Raw genomic sequence first — 11831 nt, forward strand, 5'->3', positions numbered from 1 at the left:
AAAAAAAAAAAAAAAAAGAAAAACAATCATACGGGTGAAACAAAAAAAGAAGAAGAAGAAGAAGAAGAAACAAGTTCTACGTGTTTCATGAGTAACAAATGACGAATAAACTGTTTATAATCTACATTTTAGTTAAGTAACAACAGATTAGTGCCAAACATTTAAACATCGTTAAGATTTTCCTCCTTTAACAACTGGAAAAAGGTGAAATGTCAGGTTAATTCTTACTTAGTACATCAATGTGATATCATAACTGCATAAAGCTGTCCAGGGTAGAGGAAGGGGCTGGCAGAGGATTGAGGGGAGTGATGATGGTGAGTCCCTACCTGAGCCAATGGGAGAAGAGCCAACACTAAGACTCTGTAAACTTCCATTCCTGAGCAATGTGGGAGATTTCTGAAGACTAGAGCTTGCAACACTTCCTGCAGCCGATGCCACTGAGGATGTTGGTGAAGCAGAAGAAACTGAGAGGTGAGAAACATTCTCTTGACTTTTGTTTCCTTTGGGTCTGCCAGGACCATGCTTACTTTGTTTACTTCCTTTTCTTTTCTTCTCCTTTACAGTTTCTTCTTCTATGCCCGAAGTTTGAGCCCGCTTATATCCTGCTGTAGGAAGGCTGGAACTACTCAAATCTCCAGGTGAATTTTCAAAGCTTTTAGGCTGTGAAATAACAGCTGAGGTCGCAGGGTGACCAATTAAGGAACTGAAACTATTTGCCCCCCCTTCCTGGCTTCCAGATTCTCCTTTATGTACATCTTTGGTTGATGACGACTGCTGGGGGTGAGTGTAAGTGTCACTGCGCAGATCTGAGTCTGTAAAGCTCAAGAAATCCTGAGGTGACTGAACTGAACTTCCAGAAGAGGACTTCACACTGCCTGGAGTTCCTGTAAAATTGCCTGTAGTCCAAAAAAAAAAAAAAAAAAAAAACACAGTAAAAGAAAAAATTGGATGCAAAAGTTCCCACGAGCAGTGGACACATACAATCATCAAAAAGACAGTTTTTAAATTAACTGTAAAACTTAGTGTCACTATATAACAAAGCTACATTTGAAAAGGATGCCAATGAAATTAAAGTATCTCTAAAATTACCTCAAGTGTTTGTCCCTCAGTTCTAAAATCCCACTTTCCCCACCGCGTTCCTCAGCTCCCTCAGCCCACCAACACCGTGCGTGTTCTCCAGCAAGGACTTGCAAGGACTGACTGACTGACGGTCACAAGTCTCTTTCTGAAGGCTATACACGAAGACGTGACAAGAGTACAAGCTGACTCTCAAGGTCTGGGAACCTTCTTTATTAAATACCATAAATATGTCTCTATGCTCCCAATATGCAATAAAAACCAAGACACGCTTAAGTTGTTCTAAGTTCTAAATTTTACTTTTAAACCCAGATCAATGATTTCTGTGATGCAGCGGGATATAATAAAATGACTCATCTCCTGTTGCTTTCATGAAACAGGAACGGCCAAAGAGGCTGCTTTCAAGAACCTCTTTCAGAAACACTCATTTTCCCGTCACTCTAGCCAAACACCACCATCAGCCATGTCACTTTGCAGAAGAACCACCTCAAGGTTGCTACTTTGTGAAACTCTTTCCACGCTTGCTAAACAAAGTCAGGGGGTATACAGTCTTGATGACCACACATCTATTGTATTTTAATCAAAGTGTTTGGAAACAAAAGTTGAAAATAGAAGTATTTTATTGGAGTAGAAAGGGAATTAACTGTAAAACAACTGTTACATTTTACTATAGATTATATTCAAAAATATTATGTAAATCCATCAATATATTTACAACTATTTTCCCTAATACAGAAAAATTTTATTTGTAATTGGCTTCTCGAGGGTTTTTTTTTTCAAGTTTTAACATTATTTTTTTTTCTTTTTTTTTTCTGGTACCAGGATTAAACTCTGGACCTTGCACTTGCAAAGCAGTCTCAGTGCCACTGAGCTAAATCCCTGGTCCCTTAAATTTTAACCTCTTCAAAAACAGCTTATTTATAAGGAATAGTCCTAATTCTAAAATTTAAGTCTTTCAAGAGTACATCTGTTACATTAGTTTCCTAAATTATTTGTACTTAACTAGTCATTTTCAGGCATCTATCTAGAAAAACACATTAAGTAGACATTTATACTGAGCTGGGTGGGGTGGCACATGCCTGTAACCCCACCACTCAGGAAGCTGAGGCAAGAGGATCACCTCAAGTTTGAGGCTACCCTTAAGTACAAAGGGAGGCCCTGCCTTAAAAAAAAAAAAAAGAAGGCATTTACATTGCCATCAATCATTTGAGATAACTGCAATTTGCTATGTAAATACCAGCTATAAATAAATTCTTATTAGCCAGGAATGGTGGCTCACACCTCTAATCCCAGAACTAGGGAGGCTGAGGCAGAAGAATTGCCATGAGTTTGAGGCCAACCTGAGCTTCACAGCGAGTTCAAAGCCAGCCCAAACTACAGAGCGAGACCTTGTCTCAAAAACAACCCCCCCAAAATAAGTAAATAAATGAATTCTTATTGTCCGTTCTGATCAGTGAGCATCTCTCTTTATACTTTCTTGTTGTTTTACTTTGGGTGGTAGGGGATTGGAGACAAGTTCTCACTACATAGTCCAGGCTGACCTCAAACTCATAATGATCCTCCTGACTCAGCCTCCCATATGCTGGGACTATAGGTATGCACCACCTACATTTTTCTGTTTTTATAGTTAGTTTTAAAAGTTTACTATGGTACAGAAAATACTTTATTTAGTATATAAATAATTTAGTGATAATGAGTATGTATTTTCTAAGAATCATATATTACTAGCCATGGGAAAAACATAACCAATTCCCTTAAATACCTTATGTTTAAAGTTAAATGTTTAAAACTTTTACAGATTATCTCTGATATAAAAAATAGCACATTTTCTTTTTTTTCAAAGACAAGGTCTCACTATGTACTTTAGGCTGGTGTTGAACATACTATGTAGCCCAAGCCTGGCCTCAATGTCACAGAGATCCTCTTGTCTCAACCATTTGAGTGCTGGGATGACAGGCATGCTCCCCACACCCAGCACATAGCACATATTCTACCACATCTTAACAGAGGTAGTTCAAGTTGGCCTTGAGTTCACTATGTAGCCCATGCTGGCCTCAAACTCACAGCGATCCTCCTGCCTCAGCTTCCCAAGTGCTGGGATCACAGGCATGTGCCACCACACCTGACAAGATTCTTGAATGTTGTAAAGTTCCAAAACATGGGAGACTGCTTCCCCAAATGGATTAGTACTTCACAGTTTAAGAGTTCAAAATGTCACTTTAACAGTGAATAAGGCCTTAATTACCAAACTACTGACTGAATCTGTTAATACCACTGTTAAAATGTAAATTAATTTACATTTAATGTTAGTTTCACTGTATTAAAAAGTTGCATAAAAATAACAATATACATTTTAGTAAATCTGGCATTTTCTTTCACACATCTAATCTTCTGTTATATAAGGGTCAGACACACACACACACACACACACACACACACACACACACACACACCCACCCCTGGGAACTAAAAATCTTCAAGCCCAAAATTACTACAAGTATAAAATATATGGCTACATTTTAAATGAGAGGTCAGCAGACTAACCATTCTATTTATTCAAATGATGTGCTACTAGATTTTTTTTTTTTTTTTTTTTTTTTAACTTGGGTCCTTGCGCTTGCAAAGCAGGCCACCGAACCGCTGAGCTAAATCCCCGGCCTATAAATTTTTAAATAGTTTATTATAGTATTAGCTTCAACAGGGTAAAGAAAGAGAAACTTCTCTTTCCTCATTTACTCTTAGGGAAATAAAGACTATATATATAGACATTTATCATGTACTTTTACTACGATATATTTCTGAAAGTTTTAGCATTTCCATTCCTCAATATTTACTTAATATTACAATTCACACAAATCAACCACATAGCATTATGTAATACAAAATTTAGCTGAGGTATTTTATTCTCCACAAAACAAGGCTGCCTTATACGTATGGTTTACCCAATTAATTCTGCATTTCAGTTTAACAACAAACATATTTAGGACACACACTAAAACTATCTGAAATGCACATTTAACTGGGTATCCTATAAATACAGCAGACTGACCACATATAAAGGCCAGGTGAAATTCTACTTCAAACTTGAGGCTTTATAAATAAAAGCACTATTGATTAAACATCTTGGGGGTAGGGGTTGTACCGGAGATTGAACTTGAGTCCTTGCACTTGCGAGCCAAGTGGTGGAACTAGTGGAGTTAAATCCCCAGCCCAAACAGTATTATCTATTAAGACCCAGTTAAGAGTCCCTAAAAATTGCTAGGTACTTGGTTTGCCTATTAAAAATGGATGCCTTGGATTCCTGGTACCAAAAGAATAAATTAATGAATTAAATAAATAAATAAATATAAAAACTGTATACCTGGTAACTGGTTTCAATGTTTAATTAGGAAAGATAAATGAAAATAATACACAGAAAACAATATCCTATAAAGCAGAAAGAAAACCCCCACCTTGGTTTTTCTCTATAATCTTTTCCTTCTTCCTTTTATTTGTGGGGTGGGGATGGGGTGGGTATCACCGTGGGGTCCAGGCTGGCCTGAAACTCACTATGTAACCTGATTGGCCTTGAACTCCTCCTGCCTCAACCTTCCAAGTGCTGGGATTATAGGGGCATGCTGGACCATGCCCAGCTTCTTCCCAAACTTAACCTTTAACCCACAGCTGTTTAAAATTATAGCTTAACTTTGGAAGTACAGATCATTAAAAAAAAAGAGTAAAAGTTCTACAAATGATTCAACTGATAAAACTAGCCTTTGAAGTAATTCTACTATATCAGCTAATTATGTAATAATCTGGAATGATCCGTTAATTATAAATTTTAAAATTCTTTTACAAAATTAAGATTGACCATTATCAAAGCAAGTATTTTAACTGGAATCCCATAATTAATACCTTGCGGAAAGGGACTAGCTGCTGACACAGTCACTCCTTGATTTCTTCCACCACCAGGCTTCCTTCCCCTCTGACCTGAGCTGTGAGCTGAAGACTTCTTCCCTTTGCTTTCTGACCCTCTAGGTTCTGAAACATCTTTTCCACTGGATGTGTGTGCAGAGACTTCCTGGAAATTTGCATTTGTAAATCTTGCCGTAGTATCTTCCAAGCGCTTCAATGATCCAGATATAGAGCTGTTGCTAGTGCTTGTGTAAGTCTAGCATTTAGATTGCAACAAGGATTTAAAAGGGGGAAAAAAACTGATTATGTTTGGCCACAGAAAGTAGTAAATTGTACATTATTAATAATCACTGAACTTGTAAATGAAAACAAACTTTCACTTCTATAAGTCATTCAACTAAAGAAAATCATGTAAAAACGATTATTTTAAACTCTATTACAACTATTTTTTTCCTACTATTTTTTTTTTCTTTTTTGTAGTTCTGGAGTCCAGAGCTCACTGCGTGCTAAACATGTGTTATACCACTGAGCTACATCCTCAGCCTCACTACTGGTATCATAATTTACAGAATAGCTGGTTTGAGGATCAGACTGCAGCAATTAAAGTACCTGTTAGTCAAATACAGTAAGTGAAACACAGCAACTCTGAAGGTACTCATTTCTCAAGTAAAATCATTTCAACAAGAACATACTACTTTCTAGACACAAAATTATAATAAAAATTCAAAAAAGGAAGACAATAATTAGAGAAAACTAAAGTGCTACAAGTCTACTGAAGAACCACATGCATTAGGATTGTAAGGCTCTTGCATAGGATAGGCAAAGATTTTCTGAAGAATTCAGGTGAAAACTCCTTTTCACCTGAGTGATTAGGGCCAGGGATTTAGCTCAGTGGTTCTGCCGCCTGCCTCACAAGCACAAGGGCCAGTGTTCGAGCCCCCCAACCGTACCAAAAAAAAAAAAAATTGATTAAAGCCTTTGAAAGAAATAATTTCTTCCAAGATTCATTGGAAGAAAAATTACACACCACAGTCAAGATTTTTATTACTATCCCTAAAGGTGATTCTCAATCACTCCTGCTGATCTAGATATGATCAAGGCAAAAAGCAAGATAAAGACCTATTTAAATAACCAGCTTTCAGTAATCAGTTTAAATACAAGATCTACCCAAATAACAGCAAATTAAATGATTATGAAAGTGTCTCACAGCTGATACACGTTCATCAATGTGCTTGGAAATGAAAGATTCATAAGGTCCACAGGGCCGAGGATTCTTGGTATTACTGTTCAATTTACTCAAATATCTGGGATAACTAGTGCATTTAAGTTCAGTGAGTGCCTTGAAGGTAATTGACATTAAGTTTGTTAAATAAATATTCCTGTAATGCATCCATCAGTAATTTCAGGGGCAAAAATGAAAATAAACGAATATGAATTTCCCACATATAGCCTCCATTCAATATCAACAACCAAATAAATTTGAAAATTAAGTAACAATAAAATCAAGTTTCAAAAGCATTGGCAAATTTAGCAAAATTAAAGTTCAAAAGGAGAAATGAGAAAATATCTAATGTCTTGAAAACCAAATCTTTTTTTTCTTTTTTGGTGCCGGGATCGAACTCGGGACCTCCCACTTGTAAGGCAGGCAGCCGAACTACTGAGCTAAATCCCCAGCCCCTGAAAACCAAATCTATACTGGTACTTTTCTGTTCATTTGTCCATGTTGCTACCTCAACTGCTATCAGTTTTCTGCCAATAACAGATTTCCATCATTATATATAGAAGAAATATCTCACAGAAACAAAATAGTCACTATCCCAAACAAACTACAATACAGAAAAGCAAAGTTATCAGAGTCAGTTTAGCAGGAAAAGAAGTCCCAGGTAACAAGCCAATGACATTAAGCCGATGAAACTTCATGGCTTACTTTAGAAACATGAGCCTTTTCCATTCTTGACAGATCAATGTAGAAACTACCCCACCTCATTTTTCAAACATTTTTTTCCAATTACTTAAAATTGATACTGAGGTTCTCCATTCCTCTCACATCTGATCTTTAAATGACTTAGTGAAGTTTAAAAGTCATCTTAAAAAACAGTGATTTTCTTCACTAAGATACTTTGTCCAAGTATCAAGAATGAAAAAAGCACTATTGATGAAGTACAGGACACTGTTTGCTCCCACAAAACAATTTGTGGGTTGGTCAACTTTCCCATTTATTTAATAGAACGTTCTTACTTCCACCTTCAAGTATAAATATGTCCATAAAACCGACAAAAACAAGACCTTTTTTTTTTTTGGTACCAGGGATCGAACTTAGTACTTTGAACTTGCAAGGCAGCCAGTAGTACTACTAAGCTAAATCCCCAGCCCAAAAATAAGATATCTTGAAGAAAAGGTATTACAAAGAAAGCAATAAATGAAATGATCAAAATTGATGACATAGCTCATATTAACGCTGTAACTGAATATTTCTACTTTTTAAAACGTTATACACTTTTGAAGTTTCCAAAGATATCAAGGGCTCAATATGGTAAAATTTTAGTTTAACATGTTAACATTTGGGAAAAAAAAAAAAACCATAATAAATTGTCCTCCCAATGCTACACAGGTTTAGTTCAGAGACTCTGACCTTAAATAAGACCTGCCATGTCTGAAAGTTAGTTTTAAAATGGATGAGAAAAACAAATAAATAAATAAAATGGATGAGAGAGAGGGAGGGAGTTCAATAATAAGAATAATGTGCTGCTGCCACAATACAGTACTAAGGCATGTTGCAAAAATCAACCAAAATCCGGGAGGGAAAAGGTTACAAAGGGAAGTGGAGGGAGTGCTGTAAAGACACAGGTAAACTCAGGACTAAATGTACTAAGTTGCTATTTTCTCAGATTCTTACCCTACATGCCTCTCACAGCATGAGCACCTCACTCCTAAGTGATGACAATATATAAAAATATCTGTCTTTCATGCAATTTGAACCGTTAAAGGCAAACTCCTTCCATTAATGAGTGCATGCTGTACTCTGGATAGGCTCATGTGTTCAAGGTTTGCCAGTCTGTGCCACTACTGGGAAGCGGTGGAACTGTTAGGAGGTAGAGCCTAGTGGAAAGAAAGCATGTGGGGGGGGCACACCCTGACAGGGATACTATACTGGGACCCCACCCACCCCTTTTCCACTCTCTCTTTGCTTGCCAGACACTATGAAGTGAACAGACGTCCTCCAGCACTTGTGCCTGCTGTGCTGCAATATGCCACCATGGAGCCAAGAGTCTCTGGAATGAAAACTCTGAAACCACAAATCTAAATACATCTTTCTTCTGTATAGGTGGATGACCACAGGTATTTTGTCTCAATGATGGAAAGCTGATACCATAACATTCAACTCAAGAAAATATGGTCTAAAATTTATTTTTGACTACTAGAGACAAAAACTATAATTTGAACTCTAAATTCATGTGTAAATAAATACTCTAATCTATATTGTAATTTACAAGCAACTTAGTAGAGTATTATTTTTGTCCACAGCTAAATATAATTATTAATCCTATGATAAGTTGCAACACTACTGACCTCAATAACAGCAATGGCAAAAATATTTTTTTCCTAGTTAAAAAAAAAATTTTTAATTCCACTTAAAATTAGTGATTCTTTAATAGGTAACCAAAGAAACAGCAGTTACGTATTTTTTTGACAGTGTGATTGTCTCAAATTATTCTACAAGGCTGTCCTATGCATCAGTAAGTAGGAGGCAGTTTGAAGAACAAAGCCAAGGCTCTGTCCTCAGTCATGAGTAAACATAACACAATGGTTAAAACTTTAAAATTTAAAAAAAAAAAAAAACTTTAAAGTTACGGACTATAGTATATTCAAGTGTCTCATAAAAGCCACAAATGTCTCACTAAGTCAACCAGAAGAATATGGCACAGAAACTATCATGACTCACTACAAGAATAAAGATGCTTTAAACAAAATGAGAACAGTGAGCTGTACAGAAACAATAAGCATTGTAACTTTTGTGCTACTGGGATACCCAAAGGAAAATGAGGCGGGGGGAAACTGAAGAAATAATAGTAGAAAAATTACAAATGTGAGGAAAGCTGTAAGTCCATATACATTTCAACTAACTCCCATCACAAGAAACATGAAGAAATCTATCTCAATACAATGCATTATCAAACTGTTAATCATCAAAATTCAATGGTAAGGAGAAAATTTAAAAGAATTTGTAATAGGATTTTAAAAACAAAGAATGTCTTAAGTACTAAAACACAAGGACGAAATGTCTTCCCGAAACAATTCAATCTAAAAACAGAAGAGTACAAAAAGAAACTGTCAACCAATTGGAATTCTATAGCCAGCTAAAATATCTTCTACAAGGAAATGCAAAATAAAAGCTTCTTCAGAAATAAAAGGTGAAAGAACTAATCAACACAAGGCCAACAATATAGTCAATGCTAAATGGATGCCTTTTAGGCAGAAGAGAAATGACAAATGAAATGTGGGTCTATAAAAGGAACAAAGACCCCTAAAAATGTTAAGTACTAGTGGTTATATACACAGTAAACACTAATTATTGAAGAAATTTAATTATTTTAGCCTATTTTAAATCGACAATTTAGAGAAAAAATAACATGAATCATAGGCTCAAAACATATGTACAATTTTATTAAGTGAAAAAAATAGTACAAGTCAGAGGGCAAGAATGGAAGTACAGGGCCGGGGTTGTAGCTCAGTGGTCATTGCTGCCTGCCTTGCAAACGCAAGGTCTCGCATTCTATCCCTGGTACAAAAGAAAAAGAAAAAGAAAAAAAGGAAAAGGAAAAGGAAAAGGAAAAGGAAAAGGAAAAGGAAAAGGAAAAGGAAAAGGAAAAGAAAAAGAAAAAGAAAAAGAAAAAGAAAAAGAAAAAATGCAAGTCTATATCTGCAAGGTTCATATACTACATGTAAACTGGTATCACGTTGCTGTAAGGTAGACCCTGCTGAGTTAAAGATATTATACTGTAAAGTCTAAAGCAATCAAAGCACTAGTACAAGAAATTATTGTTCATCAAAGAAAATATTCAATTAAAAGCAAAAGCAAAGAGAGAAACACACAAGAGAAATGATGGACAAAAAAGAATTGGTAAATGTTACATTAAAATAAAACCATATGGGTAGGCATGGTGGTAAACACCTGTAATCCCAGCATGTTGTGAAGCAGGAAGACTACAAATATGAGCCCAACACAGCAATTTAAGATTCAGCAAGACCCTATCTCAAAATATATTTTTGGAAAAAATTTTTTTTTAATTTCAAAGGCTAATGGTATAGATCATTGCAAAGATGCTGGGTCCAACTCCACTGCCACAGAATATATATATATATCGTGATTATATATACATATATCATGGGCATATATAATATATAACCACATTACAAATTCTCTAAATGTTCTGATTAAAAGAAAAAATAATGCAACAATGAATTAACAAACTTCATATAGGATACTCTAAAGAACCCCAGTAATAATATAAAAATGCAAAGAAAAATAAAAGTATGGGGAAAGAAATACCAAGCTAAATTAATCAAAACCAAGTCAAATTTGCTATGTTAATATCAAAGTAGATCTCACAATAAAAAATATTAACAACACAGTGGTCTGTTCATGCACAAGATAGAAGAATCATTAATGTTTCTGCACCTAGCTGGATGTGATGCTGCATGCACAACTGTAATCCCAGCACTCTGGAGCCTAAGGCAGTAGGCAAGTCTGAGGCCAGCCTGGGCTACATAGTGAGTTGCAGGCCAGCTTGAACTATGTAGTGAGAACCTGTCTCAAAAACCAAAAAAGCTTCTGTTCTTAGTAAAAGATCTTTAAAATAATGAAGTAAAAATGTATAAAGGAGGGGAGGTTAATAATATAGGGAGGGTGTTCATGCTCATCCCTAACACTAATTGGATAAATAGAAAAAAATGAGTAAGGACATAAATTTAGATGGGTGTAGTGGCACACACCTGTAATCCCAACACTGAGGCAGGAGGACTGCCACGAGATGGAGGCCAGCCTAAAATACACAGCAAGAGACTGTCTCAAAAAATGAGTAAGGAACTTCTGGGAAGACAGCAGAGTGGTGAGCAGCAGACAAAGAGCCTCTCCAAGATTTGGTGTCCTGACACTGGAATACAGCAGCTCAAAGAGGAGGAGGGAAGCGGGTCCCCAGGACCCAGGAAGGATCTGAGGAGAAGATGAAGTCTACAGGGAGAGAAAAAAAGAGACTTTAATGAAGAGGGGGGAGGTACCAAGAAGTATTCTTTCCCTGAGCCCGAACTCAGCGAGAAAACTGTGGCCAAGCCTATGGAAACATGATGACTGCTGGTGACCCTGGAGGCCTCCACAGAAACAAACCAGTGAACACACCATGCACTGGACTACAGCAGCTGATGAGTTACCCAGGTTCAGACCTCACTCAGGAGAGGGTGATGGGCTGGTAGCCATCTTGGAGATGGGCCAATTGAGCTCAGAACAGCTGCTGGAGGACTCCATTTAGTGGCTTCCGGTGTCTGCCTCAGTGTGGATGCCAAACTCAAGTCAGCAGAAGGTCAGGGAGTGGAGTTCAAACCAGCAGAAGACACATAGAGGGTTGTAAGCTCAAGGAATCCGATTCTAGCCTCATAGACTGAATGAGACCAGCCTGAACTTGAGGAACTAAAGGGGCAGGCTGGCTGGGATTATCTACTACCCCACCGTGAAACTGCAGCTAGCTTGCTGGGATTAATCAATTTAGTTCTGGACTCTGTCCAATTGCCTAACACTGATAGAAGAGACACACCTTGAATTGGATGTTTTGGGGGTTTTTTCCTTTTTTTTTTTTTTTTTTTTA

The 11831-nt window shown here is 36.8% G+C and overlaps 1 protein-coding gene across 9 annotated transcripts in view; it reads right to left on the bottom strand.

Annotated features, from left to right (window-relative positions):
* Mllt10 (MLLT10 histone lysine methyltransferase DOT1L cofactor) overlaps window positions 1–11831 on the bottom strand; it is a 177508-nt gene that overhangs the window by 50139 nt on the left and 115538 nt on the right. For 8 of the 9 annotated variants that reach the window (XM_010619837.3, XM_019206869.2, XM_019206866.2 and 5 more), the window contains 2 exons: window positions 4972–5227; window positions 327–896 (listed from right to left, as the gene is read on the bottom strand). In XM_010619837.3, the coding sequence (XP_010618139.1) occupies window positions 327–896; window positions 4972–5227 (826 nt within the window). The remainder of the gene's footprint in view (window positions 1–326; window positions 897–4971; window positions 5228–11831) is intronic. The other variant, XM_019206868.2, reaches the window with a different exon arrangement.

Source organism: Fukomys damarensis, unplaced genomic scaffold (genome assembly GCF_012274545.1).
Source record: "Fukomys damarensis isolate Sample0158 unplaced genomic scaffold, DMR_v1.0_HiC HiC_scaffold_37, whole genome shotgun sequence".
Taxonomy (NCBI): domain Eukaryota; kingdom Metazoa; phylum Chordata; class Mammalia; order Rodentia; family Bathyergidae; genus Fukomys; species Fukomys damarensis.